Source organism: Phyllopteryx taeniolatus, chromosome 16 (genome assembly GCF_024500385.1).
Source record: "Phyllopteryx taeniolatus isolate TA_2022b chromosome 16, UOR_Ptae_1.2, whole genome shotgun sequence".
Classification (NCBI taxonomy): Eukaryota; Metazoa; Chordata; class Actinopteri; order Syngnathiformes; family Syngnathidae; genus Phyllopteryx; species Phyllopteryx taeniolatus.
Genome location: NC_084517.1, coordinates 22,305,372 through 22,326,031, shown reverse-complemented (window position 1 = coordinate 22,326,031; position 20,660 = coordinate 22,305,372). Strand labels below are relative to the sequence as shown.

The following is a 20,660-nucleotide window of genomic DNA, read 5'->3' as shown; positions in this document are numbered from 1 at the left end:
CAATGGAGGACTGGCGATGTTTGTTTGGGATTCTTTGGATTTTTGAGACCAGTGGTGCCAACTTGGTCTCTGAACTCCCTGAAAGGTCGATTCCATTTTTGATCGTTAGCAGTAAAGTAAATCTGCAAGCGCAGGGAGCCCACGCAACTCCGCACGGGAAGGCCCGAGTTGAGATTCAAACATTGGACCTCAGAACTGTGAGGCACATGCGCTCATCGTAACCACGTATCCTACCAAGACAAATCTAACTTGGGGAAGATGCAAGCAAAATCCATAAAGCTATGCTCGGATGAACCAGAAGAACCGGACTGGCCAATGACCTAACCCAATGAAACCTCTTCGCTTCCATATCTTGAAGAAAGACTTCCCAGAAAAGTGCGTGCTTGGGGACTACAAGTGCATGTTTTCCCCCATTTTCACTTCCTGTAGGTGTCATGTGCAGGTGTCCTGAAAAGCGTTTGTCTGTGTAACTGTAATGTCTAACACATGGAGGCTCCAACGAGATCATGAGAATCTCAGACACAACCCTCCTAACATGTTTGCACTTCCAGGCAGCATGATGCAAAGCAAACATTTCCCCAGTGGAAGCCATCATTGGAAGGGGGAGGGAGTGCCATTTGAAAAACACATCTATGATCAACTCCACCAGCGCATGTTCCACGGTAACAAAAAAGACTGCCCTCGCAGTCTTATTTCTGGGGGAGACCTCAGACTTCCCACTTCCTTCTGCTTTTAGTTTGCCGTTTGCTGGGCGTCCTTTGGCCAAACGCTCCGTGCCCTCTGGGATGTCATCAGCTGCTGTTCGACCGCCGTCACGCCGCCTGAGGTTTGCCCTTTCAAAACGCATCCGATGGCGTCGGTTCCCTTTCATCCCCTCGGACGATCGAGGGCGCCTCCAAACAAGCGTGTCATTTGAGCGGTGATGTCATGGCCGCGGGGAGGCGTGTCACGTCCGAGGCCCTGGGAAGCGTCGAACGCGCGGCTTAGCTGCGGTCCGGGCTCCGCGGCATAATGACTATTATGCCATTGACTGCCGAGTTTGACTTTTCTTCTTCTTCTTTGTCAACGGAACATGCGTAAGCATAATTACATCTGCGCATGATGTGAAACGTTTTGACAGTCTTTGGATGAATGTTCTCCCCTCCTTTCTTCCGCAAAGACTCAGTTGTTTGAGGAAATATCGCTGTCCCCACCAAAAAAAACACTCAAAATGAGAACGTACAAACGCCAGCCAAGCCCGGATGTAGTGCTGTGGCTGTCACAACTGCAAAGTGGGGGAGATGCACACGCAAACTCCAAACAAATGTTGGCTAGGAGTCATTTATCCATCCATCCATTTTCGCGGCGTGCCAAGCAAACACACACTGCCTGCACGGAGGTCCGGCGAGTCCCTCCACACCATCATTGACGACTGGAAGAAAATAATGGATGCGTTCCGGCCGCGTCCGTTAGCGTTCTAGTTGCGCTCCGTTCTGGATCGAGGAGCATCTGGCGAAGGTTAGCGTCCATTTTAGTCAACATTGGGGTGAAAAAGGATTTCACTGCCAAAGACTCAAATCATTGTCTTCTGTAGCATAAACAGAAGCCCGTTTCTTTCTACAGTTAGGTTTAAAGGTTTAGTGGGGAAGGTTTAGGGTGTTTGGGTGTCAGGGGTTAGAGAGTTTTAGTGGAAAGGGTCAAGGTTGGGATGTTAGCGTTTGCTGCTAGCAATTAGGGCATTCTAGTTAGGATGTATGAATGTGTTCGGCGAGAGGGTCGGGATGGGGGCTATTTGGGTTAGGTGGTTAGGGTAAGGGTGTTAGAAGTGAGGGTTAGGATTACGGAATGAGGGTCGGGGATGGTTCGGGTTAAGGGATTAGGGAATCAGGGTGGTAGGGTTCGATTTATGGGATTAGGTTTGTGCTGTTAGGTTTGGGAGATTCGGCTCACGTGGTTACGGTTAGTATGTTGCGGGTGAGGATGACATGGTTAGGGGTGCGTTCGTGTCGGTGAGTGTTCCGACGTCATTACACATTTCGCATATAGCGTATGTCCACACAGAGATGCTCCGAAGCCGCTTGAGCATTTATTCGGGCTCATCGGCAAAAACGATACCCGGACATACTAAGCGTAAACCGGGCTTTCGGCTGGTCCAGATGGCGCTCCTTGATACGAGCGCGGCCGGTCCGGCAGCGCGCCAAGCCGGCACAAAAGCCTCCATTGTCGGCCGCACCTGCGCGTGTTTGTGCATAGCGGCCGTACTCGGCCGAGGATACAGAACACCTCGAGTCAGAATGTGCAGGTGAGAGGTCACTACCTTTGAATGGCCAAGATACGATAGTAAGGAAGCGCAAACACAAGCGCCACGGGGACTGCCGTGGGTCACTCTATCATCCACAATGAAAAAAAACATAGCTACCACCAGTGACATCGCGTAGCCACGCCAGCTCTCGCGTTTTGAGTCGGAGTCTCACCGTGATCGTCGGACACCATTGTTGAAACAGTCCGGTCGGGCGGGCTGCGTCGTGCGTCCGCCTCGGTAGCCCCGATTAGCTCGTATTTAACTTTGCGTCTCATTCCGTCTCGTGACTCCTCATCCGTTCCTTGTAACTTGTCGTGACTTTCAAGCATTCCTTATTCTTGCGTTGACCCCGTTTCATGATTGACCTTCTCTTTTTGGATTCTGTTGAGTGTCTACCAGTGTACCAAACCTGACCTGTTTGTGAAACAGCGGACCTCTTCGGACTCACGTGGAGTCGGAATCATTTTCGACAGCGCCGGCCTGCCCCGATGTCCAAAGGAAGCGTCGTTTCGTCTCTCCTTGACCCCGAGACGTATTCCGCCAAAGGTTAAGGAGAGTTGGGAGACGTGACTTCACGAAAAGGCCTGAGACTTTTGGGATCTCTTTTACCCTTTGACTCTTGGGTCGCACTTTAGTCGAGTTTATTTCTATAGCTCTTAATCGCAAAAGGGTCTCAAAGGGCTTCACAGGCCCGCAGTTGAATCAACAGATTCCTCTTCTGTTCATGTCAGTGAAAACCTCGTCGAACGCTGCGTGTTATGGAAATGAATCCGAAAGCTCAGAAAATAGACCGCTGCAGCATTTGGCTCATTGCGGAACTGTAAACAATAGCGTATGTGATCACGAGGTCGCTCCGTGTTTAGGCGAAGCGAGCCAGCAGCTGCATTCCGTGCATTTTGTCTGCTTGAGCTCGCCTCTTTCTCGCGAGGAATAAAGCAGAAACATAACTTGTTGTTTCGCTGTTTATTACACTACTATCGAAAATATTGACACAGCATTCTGTTTAACGAACATAATGGAACTAACTAACCAGAAAATTGGGAGGGAGTGAGGCAGATGTGCCAATAACGCATTGGCACATCTGCCTCACAGTCATGAGATCCGGGTTCGAATTTTGCAGTTTGCACCTGCGATGGATGCACGTGTCCAACATTGGTGACTTCATAAACGGACCAAAAATCCACACAAGCCCGTACATACTATTCATTCATTCATTCATTTCCCTTACCGCTTATATGCTCACGGGGGTCGCGGGCGTGCCGGCGCCCATCCCAGCTAAGTGCGGGCGAGAGGCGGGGTACACCCTGAACCGGTCGCCAGCCAATCGCAGGGCACATTGAAACAGACAACCATCGGCACTCCCGTTCACACCTTCGAGCAATTTAGAGTCTTCAATCGGTTTTTGGGATGCGCGAGGAAAGGCGCGGGCCGGGCCGGATTTAAACCCGCAACCTCACAACTGCGAGGCCGATGCGCTAAGCGGTCGTCCACCGTGCCGCCCGTACGTACTATTTAGCAAAAAAAAAAATCAAGCGCTAAATGAAAACTGCCATAAGACCGACGTATAGAAAAGCGACATTTGCAAACGTGAACTTCTGTGTGTGCCTTCTTGACAATCAACAATATTCTACGGTACTGTATTTTAGTTCTGTCTGTCTTCTTTGTTGGTGGGCCAAAGACAATTTTCCACCTCGGCGGACAAAAAAAGAATTATTATAGAATATTTCACTCTGACAAACTGATCCCGGGACCTCGAGTTTGGAAAAAGGCTGCGCAAAAAGTGGGCGCTGCACACCACGTATGCACTTGGAACATTTCAAAAGTAAAGAACTTAAGTTGTTGTTTATTTATGTTTTATTTTTTTCCAAAACTTGGCTATATCCAAAGACGACAACAAAGAAAATGACAAGTCGCATTTCAATCCATGGGGGATTATCCTCAGGTGCAAGTACACAACTTCCTCCCTTCAAAAAAAGTAAGCCATTGTTGCTTTGTTTCAAATCCTGCAGGATCCAAAAGTATAAGTAGGTTGCATACGCCGGTTGTGGGGGGGGGGGGGGGGGGGGGGGGGGGGGGGGGGAAGGATGAAGAGGATATGTTTACGGTCCTGCAGACGAGAACCGAGGCGTGTTGAAAAGTGCGCCGCCGAAGCTCCGGCAGGATGCGGCGAGGGGGCGCGGCATTTCGCAGCATTTCGCGGCGCGACAGCCGACACTTCCGGATAATTCAGGTTTTGGGGACGGCGCTTGGGTCACTTCTTGATTGACAGATGGACAAAATGTTGACTTGATTGGCAGGCAACTGACTCGTAACCTGAGGTGTGCAGTAATAAGCTACATATTTCGTTACAATGAACTTTTGGGATCAATTGTACTCGAGTCGTTTGAATAAAATGATGATTCTTATTTTTGATAAGAAGAAACACTACTTTGACTCCTTTAAAGTTAGCGACATTCCGCTCACTACTTCTATTTGTATGCGTTACCGTTTGCGTGATCTCATTCGTAGCCAGTAGCGACGTTTTCACCGATCAAACGGAGCCAGGAAGTCGCACGGTGGCGCCCGAAAACAGCATTTTCCAACGTAGAAACAATCGTGTGCGAGGCGCGACGCCCTCCGGCCTCACATCCGAGCTACGGAAAAGAGCGGCAGTGCCACGCGCTGTCTCCGCGTCACCCTAACAATGCCCACATCGCAGCCTACAATCGATTCGGAATCGATTCGGAATTCAAGTGATATTGTCTGAAGTTGTATATTCCGATTTTCTATTTCTGATTGAACAAATAACGAACTAACAGTGACTCGCCAGTACTCGAGGAGGTTTTTGTCCGTGCGAGAAGTACTTTCAAATGTGATTCGAATGGTATTAGCCGCAAGTAACAGAACTCTCGCTGTCCCCGCCTTTGCTGGTAACCCGCGACCCCGTCCTCTCCTCTTCCCGGCCGGAGGCCTCGCTCGCTATCAGCTTCTCTCGTACGCGCACTTCCGCTTGGCCTCTTACGACAGGACGCAAACTTCCTTCTGGGCTTGAGAATGTGTTGACTTTTATTGGCGGCCAAACCCTCCAGCACGTGTAAGTCTCACATTTCCGCCACCAGGAATGCGCAAAAATGAGACAAGAGGTAGATTCACGACAAAGACTTTATTGTGTGCGTGCGTGCGTGCGTGTGCGTGTGTGTGTGTGTGTGTGTGTGGTAATCCAAGCCTACCAAATAGCTGCAGGGAAAACGACATTCCCCGTTTGTTTCCCTTTCGCAGCATTCCTGCCTCCTCTTTGGATGTGCGCTACCAGGAAAGGTGAGCGAGGAGACGGAGGCAGGAAGTAACAGGTTGTTTCGTGCCAAACTGATCGGGAAGTAATCGCGTTCGATCCGGCGCGCACCCGCCGCCTCGCGCGCGCAAAGGATCGCTCGAGCGAGAGCAACGGTATATTTTGGAGCACCGAGGATGAAGATGATGAGGATGAGGATGAGGATGGTAGTGGTGGTGGTGGTGAAGCCACACACACGCAAACACACAGAAGCTGAGTGCCAAGCGCTCAAGGCTGAGGAAGCTAAGAATATCCAAATAAAAGCAGAGCATGACAGCGGGAGGAAAAAAAGCGCTCAGGTGGGGATTCTGAACAAAAAAACAACAACTCTGCTCCTCAGCAAGCCTCCACTGAATTTCGATTTAAGCTCCACACAATCAAACCTCACAGGTGGTACAGTATCATGCATGACTTCTGTTTTCCTCATGAATAATCTTGGACATTTGCCAAATACAGTTCCTTGTCCCACCCGGAATGACGAAAGTCCCTGTCAAGTGAACATTTCTTGGCCATTTCGCACACCGCGCAGAAGAATGTTGTCATTGAAAAGAACATTGCAAGTATACCAAAGGAGAGTTCAAAAATCACATTTTGCCCTTTATTTTGAGCTTTGATTGAATTGGCCCGTTTTGAGGGGGCAGTCCTGTCCTATGCGAATGAGCCACTTCCTGCGTCAATTCCCTCACCTGTGACGAAGCCCTGACGCAAATCGATGGCAGCAAGGGTCTTTTCTCCATTAGACAAGGCTACGGCCTGACGAAATGAAGCGCCTTCTCTCACTCGGACATAGTCGCTTGGCTCCAAGATGCCAGAAGATGGCAAGAAAGCGATATTTTGTATACGCGAACTGCAAAGATCACACAAGCCCCCCCCCCCCCCTCCCCCCGTCAAGTCAAGTCAAAGACAGCTTTATGAGCCGCATCGGTGCGGGGACGCTTTCACAAGTCTCTCCAAGAGTCAGGCTGGAAATAAATTTTTTCAGAAGTTGACAGCGGACTCTGAAAGATAAAGATTGCAAAACGTTTTCTGTCCGGACCAAGCGTCGGACCTGGGGGGGGGGGGGGGGTGTCGGGGGTCGGGGGCCATCTTCGCCATCTCTTCTTTCAAATCCCAACTGAAACCCCAATTATTCCAAAGTGCTTTTAATGGATAAATCAGTTTTTTTTTTTTATTTGATTTGTAAAGTGTCTTTAAGTACCCTTTAAAAGCGCTCTCTAAAAGAAATGTATTCTTCTTCTTCTTCTTCTTATTACAAAACACTGCGCACAGATTGAAGACACCCACCAGTGGCGGATGAAGTCAAGCAGCCCCTGAACGTAACGGAGCCGCCGCCACGTTTCACGGGAGCTACAGAATTCTCTTTGTACACACGCCACAGGCAAAATCCTTGGTACCCTTTTGTGAAAGAAAGGGGAGGGGGAAAAAAACGATGGTGCGTAATCCTAGCGACCGAGCCGACAAAGCTAAACCTTGATGGTTGCCTCACGCGGATCCCTCAATACGTTTCGATGACCTGACCAGCTGGCGTTCCGGCATTCCTTAGTCGAGGTGGGAAAACGCTTTGAATCAGACCATTACGGCCACGTCGTTAAAATAAGAAATCAGCCTAAGGTTGTATTTATGACGATGTTTCACCTCCACGACAAACGGCACGATGGCACGATTGTCGCGGGATTAGCCCGCGAAAGGCGAGCGTGCGGACGTTTGCCGTTGCTGCCGTTGCTTTTGTCTGCGCGCGGCACTTTTTCGCACATGAAATGACACGTTTAGTTAAGTGTTATTGTAAAAATGGATTTCTACAACCGCGTGCCAAGTTACCGTTCAAATTGTATAAGACACGCGCGCACAGAGACGCACACTCTTTCCCAGCCTCCCATCTGGAGATGAGGCAAGCTTTGTTAACATAATGTCAAACAAACTTCAAAACAACCCCCCCCCGTCTTAATCCTCTGCGCTCTTTCACCCCCTCACACACGCGCAGTATCATCTCCACGTCTGTCACCGCTTTGCTGTCAGAGAAGTCTCGAGGCTCCTTCGCACACAGCGTGAACCTCCATACGCCCGCAAAATATGGTTTGGAATTCCCACGTCGACATATTGAACAACCTCCGCTTGTCTATATTTTGCCAATAACGCCGACCTTCAGATTAGAGGAGAAAAAAGGGAATAAATGAAGAGGAAAAAACGTCTCGAATCCTGACGCACCCACACACACACTGCACGCTACAATTAAGCAAATCAAAATAACAACATGCCCTGTGATGTGTGCATAAAAATGCTGAGCAGGCCCAGTTGATCTCAGTTTTGGATGGAGAACAGACGACGAACGGGGGAAAGATCTAAAAAGGAGCGAGGGTTCATTGTCGGGGCGCAGACAGCAGCTTCAGACATGCAGATGCTCTTTTAAGAGTCAGCGAGCTGTGATTCAAATGACATCTGCATTTGGATCACAGAGGAAGACAACATTCAATTTGCTCCGCCGCTTTGCTCCAAGGCTCCACGAGGCACTTGGGGGCTTTTGCTTCTGCATTGTTGAATGTTGTCATAAGTACAAAAGGGATCCGTACGCTATTCATTCTTGACGTCCAGCTTTGGTCAACAGAGACTCAGTCCGCGTTTTCCGCTGCTTATCTTCTTCTTTATTTGTATTAAAACCCAGCGGTGGGTGGGTGACAAACGCCGACGATTTACATTTCACGAACAACAGAACAGAAAAGCAATTCCCGTCCCCTTGTTTTTTTTTGGCGGCCACACGTATCGCACGTACCGGAAAGCGTCACACGTCCGCATTCATTGCACCGCCGTTCTGAGGTTGCGGGTGCAAATCCGGGAAGTACCCGGTTTTCCACGGGTACTTCCCCCAGCTTCTCCCCACATTCCCAAAATATTCCAGCAAGGTGAGTGAAGACTCTAAATTGTCCCTGTTGCGTTTGTGTTGATTTGCCCATCATAAGCTAATTTGCCATTTTGTGTTGGTCACTTTCCTTTTTCGTCGCACCAAGGTATCAAAACGGCTATTTGTATTGATAGAAAAAGATATTTTCACTTTTGTATAGTTCAGTCCGGACCTTTTGACTTTTACCTAAGTGCGGGACTTAAAGCAATATTATTAGTATTGTTACTAATATTATTATTAGCAAATGACTTATTGACGCAAAGACGGATAAATGCCGGATCTATTACTATTGCTATTTGCACACTTTGAATCTCCTGGCCGTCCTGTGCGTTACCAAACCGTCATTGCGTCGAAAGCAATTGTCGCCGTCCAACTGTTTCCACATATCTAACGATTAACTCATCGCGCGGTAAGAAAACCAACTTCCCACATGGTAATGTTGCGCTTTGGCACGATCTGTGTGAAAGTAAGAAGCCGATAAATCCTGACTCCTCCGCTAAATGCTCCAATTTAGCAGCAATGCAAGCAAAAGCAGCTGCGGTGCAGATACTGTTCCTAAACTCAACGCAAGCACTTACTGGCCGCGTGAAATAATTGGTATCATCTTACATTTGAGACTATTGCGAGCCCGACAAAACAACACCTCATGGACACTCGTGTCAGGCGCCAAGTAGCTCCTCCGTTGCAGTAATTGACTGACAGGAACGGATTAAAGGCGTAACCTCGCAATTGCTAGACGGTCACACTACCACTTGACTGACTCCGCGCGCAACTAACAACTGGTGTAAACACAAATGTCCCCTGGTCAAATGAGTCATCCTTTGCCGCATTCTTGACATTTTGGTAGCGGCTCACCACCGGAGAACATTACAGAGCAGAAAGCTTGTCGCCGTCACCGGGGGGATTCCTTTTGGTTCTGCGGACGTGGTCCACTCGGCCTCCTAATCCCCGTTCGTACGCACCGAGCGGCGCAATTTTGGTCTCGCGGTCCAAAGTTGTAAAAGGCCAGCCAAGTAAGTGATCCGCACAAAGAGCGGAGCCAGACACCACTTGGGTGTTGACTCATTGGCTGAAATTCATCACGACAATGTGGAGATTGAATTTGTTTACGGAACGTACTGCAATGCGAGTGAGGTGGCACGTCGATGCCGGAAACAAACATCCTCTGGCAATATGCTTTAGGTGGTGTGCGACGTCGCTTGTGTGGAGGAGAGCTGCCGCATCGCATTCCGGCGGTCACGTTGCGCGTCTGTCTGGCCATTGACATACAAACATTGCAAGTGGTGGAAAAGGTGACGGTCCAGACTCTGGACCTGAGGGACTTGATCGCTGGCCAGGACTGGAATAAGCAGCAAAGGTCAGGTCTGCTTGTGTTCCTTTTCAAAGAGTTCCGTAAGCTAGCCTTCCTTCGAGGTCCAAGCCCTTGCCGAGATGCTTTCGAGTTCCCCCTTTCCCTGGTGTGTAGCGCAGTTCATATTGGTTCCACCGGTGTTGCTTCATTTGCTAATTAAAGCGGAGTGTGCCGTTAAGGGGGACGGGGGCGGGTCAACGACCTTAGCGACGTGTGCCGGACATGATTGATTGTGACCGTCAGGCCTCTCGGCCGGGTGTCCCTCAGTGTCGGGGATTACGCGAGCGCTCGCTAACCTCGGCTGGCTTCCTGCATCAAAGACCCGACGGGGGATTTTAGCATTTTTAATCAGGCAGGCGCAGGACGCCTGATCACTTTCATCACGACGACACGGGACAGCAGATAAACGCAGGAGCACGGAAGAAGAAAACCAAAAGAAAAAAAAAACGGAACATTGGCGTGGATGGACGCACCTGCCCTTCGCTTGTCCCTCAACGGGCTCACCGCAAACCACAACCACAATCACAATGGTAAACATATTTGGAAATGATTACAGCGGTGCCCTCGCTTACGAGCGACCCAACTTCCGTGTTTTTGGAGAGCTACTTTTTTTATACATGAAATAAAATGGACTCTTTTGTGACCCAAATGCAAACGGTGTATTCCATTGAGCGCTGCGAACATTTAGTCAATGAATGATACAAACGCACGCCATTTCGAGACCTTTGATGCCACTCCTCAAAGCGGCGACAGGGGTGCGCGTGGCAGGAGCATCTCCCCACCCTTCCCTGGCCCCCCCCCCCCCGCCGCGTCCCGGGCGACCTCGCAGTGAGGACCACCGCATACTTTTTATTTGATCAGCTGATAGGAACCAACACATTGGGCCCATCTCACCCACCTTTCAAAACACGAATGAAGGATGTGCACGTGGCGGGACGCGCATCCACCGAAAGATTCCCTGATGTGCACAAGACATGAAGGCCTGTGTGTGTGTGTGTGTGTGTGTGTGTGCGTACGTGTGCACGCATGAGAACAAACGTGAGAGAAGAAAAGCGTCTCCCGGCAGTCGGCAGCCCAGAGCGGGAGGCTGCTTTCTTTCTTTCTCGAGACGCAACCCGATGGCATCGTGGGAAATAGACAGGAAGCTGACGAGGATGTTGCCACACAAATCGGGCTCACCGCATCATTTTTTTGTGGGCCGCTAAAGTGAAAAAGTTGTCGACATCAGGTTTCTTGCTAAATTCATTTGTTCGTTTCATTTGTCAAACAATCTGTACCAAAATGTTCATTATGAGCATATTTCCCCCAAACCTCAACAAGAATAGTCGAAAGAGAACCTGATCCCACGCGTGTCCGTACGCAAGTAAAGATCGGTGAAGGCGACGCTACATTTGGGGACGATTGGCGGGTATCGCCTTGCTCAAGGGCACTTCGGCAGTGGGCAGGAAGGGGACCGGGATCGCTTCGACTAGGAGTTGCCTTTTTTTGTCTGCAACTGCAGTTCTTCCGGTTCCAGATGTGCTCCTGCCGACCTAAATTAAAGGCCTCATCCGGGATTTGAGCCCTCGCACCCGAAGCGAGAATCGCACTTCGAGACCAACAAGCCGCATAACAAATGAGTTGATTTAATATCAACCAGGGCCGCGCGATATTTCGTCCGAGCATCGTCGTCGCCATTATGACACATCGCAGGGTCTGCTGCGATGTTGGTGTACTGTCAATATACAGTGAATCAAGTGTAATATTAAAAGTGAGCTGCAGAGGGACCTGTTTGGACACGCTAATAAGATTAGCACTCATGTTCTGGCAAATTAAAACGCTTCAAACAACACACGGAGCAGGCCAGGGCGTTGTATACTTATCTCCTTGTATGGTAACGATGAAAGACGACGCGGGAAAGATGAATTGAATCAGTTTAGTGAGCTGATGAAGCCCGCTCGGATGGGAGGCGAAACGTCTTCCGAGACAAAACAGAACGGTCCGGTTGCGATCGAGTCAAAGCCCTGAGAATGAAATGACCTGGATGAATGAGAATATTCGCACGCGGTCGAGGAATCCGTCCGTTAATATAGCCGGAATACGTGGAGAAAAAAACCCCCACACAAATGCGCACGCGAACTTGAAATTCGAACGTCGAACCTCGAAACGGCGAGGCAGATGTGCTAACCGCAACCGTGCCGCGCTGCTGCTCTATCGTCTTTCCAATGGGAAACAAATGTTGCGGAATTACGACACTGTCGGAGATCTACTGTCACGTTCCAATTGATTAATAAATCACTCGAGTGCCACGTCGTTAATGCGCAATGACGGCGGCGATAATGCGGCGGGCGGGCGGGCGGGCGTGCGGGCGGGCGGGGCGCTAAAAGAGGAACTTTGGCTTTGTGGGGCTAAAGTGGCAAAATGACTGCAGAGTCTCCAGCTGCAGTTCAAAGCCTATCAGCGTTTGAATCTTAACAAGAAAGAGAGGAGGGGGAAAAGGCCTGTGCGCATGGGGAGCGAGGGCCACAGCCCGGCGCCTTAGATCTTCACACGCGCGAAGGAAAAGACGCTGGCCGACATCAAAAACACAAACATTAAAGGCCACGAAGACAATCGCATCAAGACCCACAAGAGTGCTGACGCGCACAAAGGCAAAGAAAACAAATGACACAAACACACACATGGACACAACGCGCCCCCCCCTCGCGGCCAGCTGCGGGAGGTCACGCAGACGTGACAGTTGTGCGATCAGGCCAACATTAAGGCCCGCCGCTTTAAACACAGCCGTTTGAAGTCGCACCAAAGTCAGACCCCGGGATCTCTCATCTCCCATCTCCCTTTTAACACCGCAGCGCCGACATTTCGGTCTGCCCCCTTTTCATGCTCCCGCTTTTGAATTCTGCCTTTTTAAAAGACTAATTTGAACTTCATCAAGGCTGCAAAAACAGGCAAAGGCACGTCATTACGATTCTTCCGCCCGGCGTGCTCCCGTTCGCCGCTGTTCAAAAGTCCGGCAAATTAACAGCGGCCCTCTGATGCGCGCCGATCGATAAACACGCCGCCGTGCCTCGGTAAGTGGCCGACATAAGGAGGGTGTTTAAACCGCTGACTTTGTGCATCCTAATGCGGAGCAATCATCGCGCCACTAAAACAAATCTGTGCTCTTTGAATTGTTTTGATGTTGCGAGAATGGAATCTGAAAATGACTCACTTCGCCGTACATTGTCGGAATTTACCATCGAGGCGAAACAAGAAAGAAAAACCAACAATGGAGGCCGTACGTGATTCAATGAGAACTCCGCCAGGATGTCATATGACGCTCCGCCGGCCGGGAGCTATTGCATTGTAAAAAGACAAACATGTTGCCTGCGGGATTACAATTCAGCGCAATATTGGACATATTGTGCCAATGTGACTTTTTATTTGCTTGTCTCCAAATAGTTGGGTGTCTGGATTTCAAGTGTGACCAGGTGAGGAAATGATTCACAATTCCTTGTTAAAACGGTGTGTCCGCTGAAAGGCTGTAGTTCACACGCCAGGCCTGAAGAGGCGCTGTGAAGCTGCCACAGGAAGTCACCCAAAAACAGGGAAGAAGAATTTCATGGGACGTCAATGTTGGGGTATCGGAGGTGAGCAAGAAAGAAGCACCACTGGTGCGAAAGCCCAGATCGGCGCCGATTGGTACAGAACATTATATAACAGTATTACTGTATGCGCGAGAGTTCAAAGGGTGCTTAAGCGTCTCGAAAGTGTTCGTAGGCGGAAGGTAGAGGTAATAAGAGCGTAGGCAAGATGAATAAGTCTGGAGAGCTTCAGACAGCTTGGAAATATGTGTACATTGGAAAAAAAAAAAGTTACGACGGTGGCTACTTGACTTTGCAGATTATTGCGGGGGGTGGTGGCGGCCCCCGCAATAAACGAGGGATTACTCGACTTTCCGTGTTAATGAGCCCTTAACGAGCTCAACATGCGCATTCGGAGCAGTCCGAGCGCGAGGCTGACAATCTCATCTTTGATACGTCGAATGCGTAGTTGATGGTTCAACTTCCGATGATGTATCTATCGTGTGCAGGTTTCCGGCGACTGAGACTACATCCGATATGTCCCACCCAAAAATGACCTCTGGTGGCACCCCGGCCACCCGACATTCGCATCCAAGCGCGCTTCACTGGCAGCCTGAGATGCCGAACTGTGGTCAGCAAAGGATCCTGCTCCGTTTGGAACAACTTGTCCCTCGCACGTTGCTGACCGGGCTGATGTTTCTGTTTACTCCTCTCACATCAAACGTGCGTTTGTTTACTCCGACTCCGACCGCCCTGTCTGCCGGCCGAGGACGAGCAAAAGCGACTCCCCCCCCCCCCCACACTCCTTACACATCAGACTTTTTTTTTTTTCTTTTCATCTGCATCACAGCCTCCCTCGCTTCGATTTTTCTAAGACCTTGCACTGCCTTGCTTGGGAAAAACTGGCAAATGTTTGTCACTTTCATATTGCTCCGTTGCTTCTTCTGCCGGCCTGCGCGTGTGGAACGCACACCGACCAGGAAATTCAGTTAGCACACACTCTGATAAAATATCTATATAATATATGTGAACGTGAGTGCGAACGGTTGTTTGTTTCTATGTGCCCTGCGATTGGGCGGCGACCGGCACGCGTGCGACCCGCGTGAGGATTGTTAGGATTATTTATGACAGCTGCGAGATAAGGTACGGAAAATGGATGGATGGATGCGGATTTGAAAAACGGGTGTAAATCATGTCGGATATCCGTCGACGTTTTGGACGGTGGGTGTGCTTTAGCAAAGATGCAAAAAAGCAACATCAGCATAACGTGTTCCCAGCATAGTGTGTTTTTTTGGTGTTTTTTTTTGCATGATCCTGTTTGGAGTGCACATGCATATAAATGAGGCCCTTCCCCAAAAAAAGTTGTGCGGTGTTTTTCCTTCCCGCAGAGTCAAGGCAGGTTTAGTGTTCTCGAGCTTCCACTGTGGCAAATGCACCGAGCCCGCAGGCATCATGCTAATATCCTCCCACTCACTCTCAGCCAATAGAGGGGCTGCGGAGAAACTCGATCCTGGACTTCTAAGATGTTAGAAACCCCCCCCCCCCCAAAAAAAAAATATGACATATCGCCGTAAGAAGCACATCCGCGAATGATCGTCGTCATGTCAAAAGTTTCTCCTGCTGAATTTTGCGATAATGAGGGATCGTGCGGTCGACCCGCCGAGATCCGTCGTGTTCGGTTTCACCGGAGGCGAGCACGAGAGCATCCGTGTTGTTTGATAATCAGTGAGATGTTTGGATTACGGATGGATGCGGGTCAGTGTGAAGACAAGCAGTCATCTCGGCATGCGCAAACAAAAAGCACATGTTCTGCTTCTCTTCACGGCCCGCTGCGGAAGAGAGCAACCTCTCGCCCTGGGAAAGAACGTGGAAGCGCAAAAGATCCAAAGACACATGTGGTTAGCCATAAAACTTCACATGCACTCTGAGTACCCCTAAGCCCCCGTCCCTCCCCGCCCCGCTTTTCCTCCTTCCTCGTCATTCCCGAAGCCCAGACTCCCATCGCCTGCGAGCACTCTGCCCGCCGAGCCGCAAGGAGCCGTGGAAACAATAGGAGAGGGGGAAGCGACACGAGGCAACCATCTGAGTCGTCTGGCGGGCAAAAACAAAGGCGTCGTGGGGGGCGTCGTTATGTAGGCCGGCGGTGGGACAGCGGCGACGGTCGGCGAGAAGGTGGCCGCGGGTCACCGTCACCGCCGCGGGCCCGCAACAAAGCCCATCCTGCCAGTGGGCTGACACTCGAGTCAAACGTAAACACCGAGGGGAGGACAATGGCGCTCGCTCTGCGGACAAAAGGACGCTTTTCCTCCAGCCGCAGGGGAGGATGCTCACTGATGTCCCCTGGCATCAAACCTCGGTCTGCTCACCGGGCCGCTTTGCCGCACAGGTGGCAGACCTGGGTGTCTTTGGACCGGTCCGCGGCGTACCCCGCCGCTCGCCCAAATCTTCACCCATTTTGAACGAGTGCCCGTCCATCCATTTTCCATGGCGTGCATCCTCCTCAGGGTTTAGCATGAGCTGCAGCCAATTCCAGATGACTTTGGACGGGGACTCAAAATTCATTCATCCATCATCGCATTTACACATACAGACAATTTAGAGTCTTCAATTAACCTAACAGTCACGCTTTGGGGATGTGGGAGGAAGTCGGAGTACCCCGGGAAAACCCAGGCGAGCGTGGGCAGACAGAGCCAACCTTTGAACTGGCTGAACGCGACTGAAGTGAGCCGTCGGCAAATAATTACAGTCGGCGACTCTTCTCCGAACACCAAGCGATTGAACACCGCTCATCTACCGGCACGCTGCGACGGAAGAACTGCCATCCTGTGGCGGGGTTTGAGGATCCACATTGGTATATTTTTTATTCAACCGCAAAAACGTGGTGCAATTGTCCAGGAAGAAGCGGTGGTCACAAAAGACAAGAAACGGAGGAGAATAAAAGAAAGTGCGGCTATTTTGAGAGGCTAGGCAGTTGGCAATGACTGAGTGCGACAATTCAGTTGATTTTGGTCGCAACGCTCGGTGTGCGGCGGACATTAGGTAGACTAACTAGTTGACCATGCCCTCTTTTGGAACTATTCAAATAGACAAAGAAACATTTTCCCAAATTCTGAACTGTACAGTGTCAGATAGTTACAGGATTCCACTGTACATAATCCAGCGTCTTCCTTAAGGGGAAATACAAAATGACTGCATCGTTCCGACCCGCCAGTCATCTCCTCTAACGGTATCTTATCTTTTTATGACTTCCCGCTACTCGAATGCCCATCAAAGTGAGGCCTTGATGCCAGTAAACGCTGCAATCACAACCCTGTCCATTCCAGTTCGACGGACGGCGTCTGTCTTGGAGCCCGAAGGCGCGGGAATATCAGGTCATATGACCGGACACGCGGTCGCACGGCTAGCGCGGCGGCGCCTGGCCAGGTTCCAGATGAGGCCCCCCTTTGGCTAGACCGCAGTCTCCCACGGCTGTCTGGGATGACGCCTGTGCGGAACGGGCCGTGAGGCTGAGCGGCGTTGCAAATGAGGGCGTCCGGGTCCCGAAATTGGGAGTCTCGCTTGCTCTTTGGTGGAATGTTTGGAGTGCTTTTGAGAGCGACAGGGAGCTGTGTTTTCGCAAGGCCTCGGCCGGAGCCTCCGCTGGGCCGCGATCGCAACCGCTTTTGGGTTTACGGTTCACGTCGGGTCCCGACTCAATAGACACAACGGACCTTGTCGCAAAGACGTCCCACGTACTTCCAGATGGCAGGAGACAGAGCGATCTCGGTTGGCACCATGTAGAAACCAACTTTTTGACAACGGCAGAGCGATTGAAGGACGATTTGAGCCTCCTGCTCTACCATTGTCACTTGAGCGTGTGAAGCGTCAATTGAAAAGATGTAAGTAGTAAGGAAGTAAATTGCTTGCGAGCATTTAAATGGCAGGCAGTCATCTACAAGCGGGCTAGCCATCGTTTTGCTAAATGACCAAACATTTTATAGATCCCTGTAAGATGCCGCCTTCCACAAAGCCGTCGATTGAGCTTTGGTTCCCGGTCTGTCCCTTTCGAAGTGGCTACTACGTCTTGCGATCCGATCTGTCCTACTCTCTTAGCCTCCACTGGATTCATTTAGACTTCTTTTTGAAGGTAATCAGAAACCGAAACCTTTTGGGGGTAAATCGGAGTCTTTCATATCATTTCAGTTCAGGTCAGCGGTGGTCACTCTCTTTTCTGCCACCCAGAAGTACCCTGAAGCCTATTGTATACAAACATTATGAAAGGTCTACAACCCCTTTTTTGGAAAAGGACAATCGCGTGCTGACGTCAAAGCCTTGATCCAGCCAATCGAGTCACCGGCGCGCGATGCCGCTTACGCTTCCTGTTTAGGTTGCCGCCTCGCTGATGTTCACAGCCGGAGCCTTTGATTCAGACCGCAGGTAGCGGATGCTGGATAGCGTCGGCGGGGAACAATAGCGTGCGAGGATGCGGACATGCGGCGGCAGGATGGCACACAGTCATGGAGAGGCACCGAGGCTGGCGTGTCAGCAGCGTCGCAAGAATGTAAACAGAAAGCACAAAACAATGCACAAGGTCCAGAAGGCGCTCCTGCTAAGGTTGGGATACGCAGTGTGGAACCAAATGGGAATTAAGGGATGGATTGCCATGACTGGGAAGCAGGATCATTTGCCCCTTTCGGGATCATAGCACACCGCGATCGGCGGTCAGTGGCCTACTTAAACACGGAGACCGCGCAAAATGGCCGCATCGCATGATCCGCCTGTGCTTTTCCCACCCCGCAAGCAAATAATTACACGCGTGACCACGTCATGTTTCTGCTTTGACGTATGTCGGACGACAACATAGCTTTCGAGCAGGAGACGTGCTCGTCCTGTCACCGACTCCGATACTGCCTCAGACGACGGGAAAGCGGCGGCACGACATCCGCGTCACGGTTGTCTTGACGCAACATCGACCCGGCGGAAAAACGGCCGTGAAAAGTTAGCGGTACAAAAAAGAAGAATCCTACTGACCTCGGGCCATCCATTTGTTTTCTATCGTCTATCCCAATCGGGATCACGGCACCTGACAAAAGTCCCACCGCACCCTGGACCGGTCGCCAATCGGAAGCCGCTGCGACGCAGACATCCTGCAAAAACAAAAAGGAACAAATCAATAAAGAACCACATCAGAGCTGTAACAGAAGTGTACGTCATAGGACACGCATATCTTCGAGCTTGAATCGATGACAGACAATTGTGTGCTTCCAAAGTTGTGGGAAGACTTTGCCCTGGTGCACAAAGCGAGGGCCATAAAAAAACTCCCACAGACACGCTGCGAAATATTGTTGGAAGTCTTCACAAAAGAGAGGAAGCGGTTTGGATCGGCGGGAACGAGACTCGCTAACAAACAAAAAGGCCGTTGAGCCGTTAACCTGCACCCGCTGTGGTGCTTTTTCACTTTGAGAGATGATCTCGTAAGTGTTTTGTGCATACGTGCAGTATATTATTGCTTTAAACTAGGAGGGCTGGTGTTATAGCTGCTCGTATTTGCCGTTTGTTTAACATAATGATTACTGTACTGCGTCAGTGTTTGCCAACAGTCTTGGCTATAGGATGAGCAAAAATGGGAAGGCAGAAACAAAAATGGGAAGGCTACGGTCCGCAGAGTAACAAGAATTGTGCCTCCCATGAATTTTAGGCGTCCCCCTTAAGACTGAGGTCTGGGTTAGGAGACAGTGTTTTGTTCAATAGAACACTAAGGGCAGCAAGAAAAGGGGCTGCTGCAGCAAAGCAAAGACTGCGGAGCCAATCAGCAACCAGCAGTGGTTTCCCCCTCTCCTGTCCAAATCCTCTCTAAAGACCTTCCAATGCCTCCTAAATCTAAAAATCGCACCGTTTCTCTTTTTTTCCCCTGAATGTGTCGCAGTTCAACCAAGTGCGCGGCTCTTCCAAAAAAAAAAAAATGAAAAAGGAGTCAATTTAAAATAGTCGCCGACACAAAAGAGGCGTTCGCAAGGTCCTCCTGACTCGAGGAGCGGCGCTGAGCAAGCGCTTGTGAAGAGTCCAAAGGGTGGCCTTCAAGTGTATGCGCTGACCTTTGCTGATGAAAGGAGGCCCCAAATGGTATTTGAACAATCTCATGATGCCCTTTCAATATGAAAGCCACGCTACTTGAAAAAGGAGGGAGGCGGTGCGCATGCCAGACGCCGGCCGGCCGGCCGCAGAGCTGTTACGTGTTTACGCTGAATTATGGATGACGCCGTCGCCAACGCTGTGATCTTGGGGCGGAAATGCAGTTAAGACCAAAACGACTCATTGGATGGGTATCCTTTAGCTGGATATGAGGCAGGGAAGTGATAAAAAAGACTCAATGACATTGTGTTGTATTCAAAAAAGCAGCTATTTGATTTTTAAATTTTTTTTTGGGACAAAACGCTCCTCGTCCAAAATGATTCATATCCTTTGTCGATGGTCATATCGCTGTTGTCGGGCGGAAACCGCCTCTGTCCAAATAGGGTCAATTCCGTATTTTTCACAAATCAATACGATTGGGGTGTCCGCACTTTGTCATGTTTTTGTAACGCATTATTATCCGATTTAAAGTGTTACAACAAACAGCTCGAGAAGCAAGCTATTAACTCTCTTGGACACTTGGAACTGTCTTTGTGGAATGTCGTAAAACTGCGGCTCAACCTCACTTTATGGAAGCCGTGCGGCATTATGTCACCTCAACATTGAAAGTCGGATGTTTTTTCCGACAATAAGTGAAAATTGGTTCGATACATTTGAGTGAGCGTCTTCCGTTCAAAATGGATCAGTGTAAGGCTTTGGCGGCAAAGGAAGCGGTCAGCCACGAAGGGAAGTTCGCGTGGATATATTTGGAGCTGTTGCGCTGCTTGAGCCTTTGCATAATCATCAAGATCTTAGATGCAAGCTGCAGAGTGAAGGCCATTGATGGTCATTTGGTGGGTCTTCCACTTCCAAGTGACAGGACCAATCGTTGGCACCTTCTTACCAAGCTTTATGTTGACGCTTTCTTTTGTAACCCAGTCCAGCCTTGCGCAGGCTCTCAGTCTTTAGACAGCTCCTTTTTCTTTTTTTGTTGGTTGAGACGAGAGATGAGAAGAAATCGATTCGTCAAACAGTTGTGCTTCATGCATATGTCCACTTGAGATCAGAGGAGTATCGATAATCGTCGGAATGTACACAACAGCCACATGCGCGAGCATATCATTCTGGCTCAGTTGTTGGGAACCAAATACTGATACAGTCCCCTCCAAAAGTATTGGAATGGCAAGGTC

The 20,660-nt window shown here is 50.0% G+C and overlaps 1 protein-coding gene across 2 annotated transcripts in view; it reads right to left on the bottom strand.

Moving 5' to 3' along the window:
* Positions 1-18,500, bottom strand: part of tex2 (testis expressed 2) — a 43,759-nt gene extending 25,259 nt beyond the window's left edge. Inside the window, exon 1 of one of the 2 annotated variants that reach the window (XM_061749377.1) lies at positions 18,391-18,500. Coding sequence is in view for 1 of the 2 variants with exons in the window: in XM_061749375.1 (XP_061605359.1) it covers positions 18,391-18,404 (14 nt within the window). In the remaining variant the exon portion in view is untranslated. The remainder of the gene's footprint in view (positions 1-18,390) is intronic. The other variant, XM_061749375.1, reaches the window with a different exon arrangement.
* Between the last annotated feature and the right edge of the window lie 2,160 nt (positions 18,501-20,660).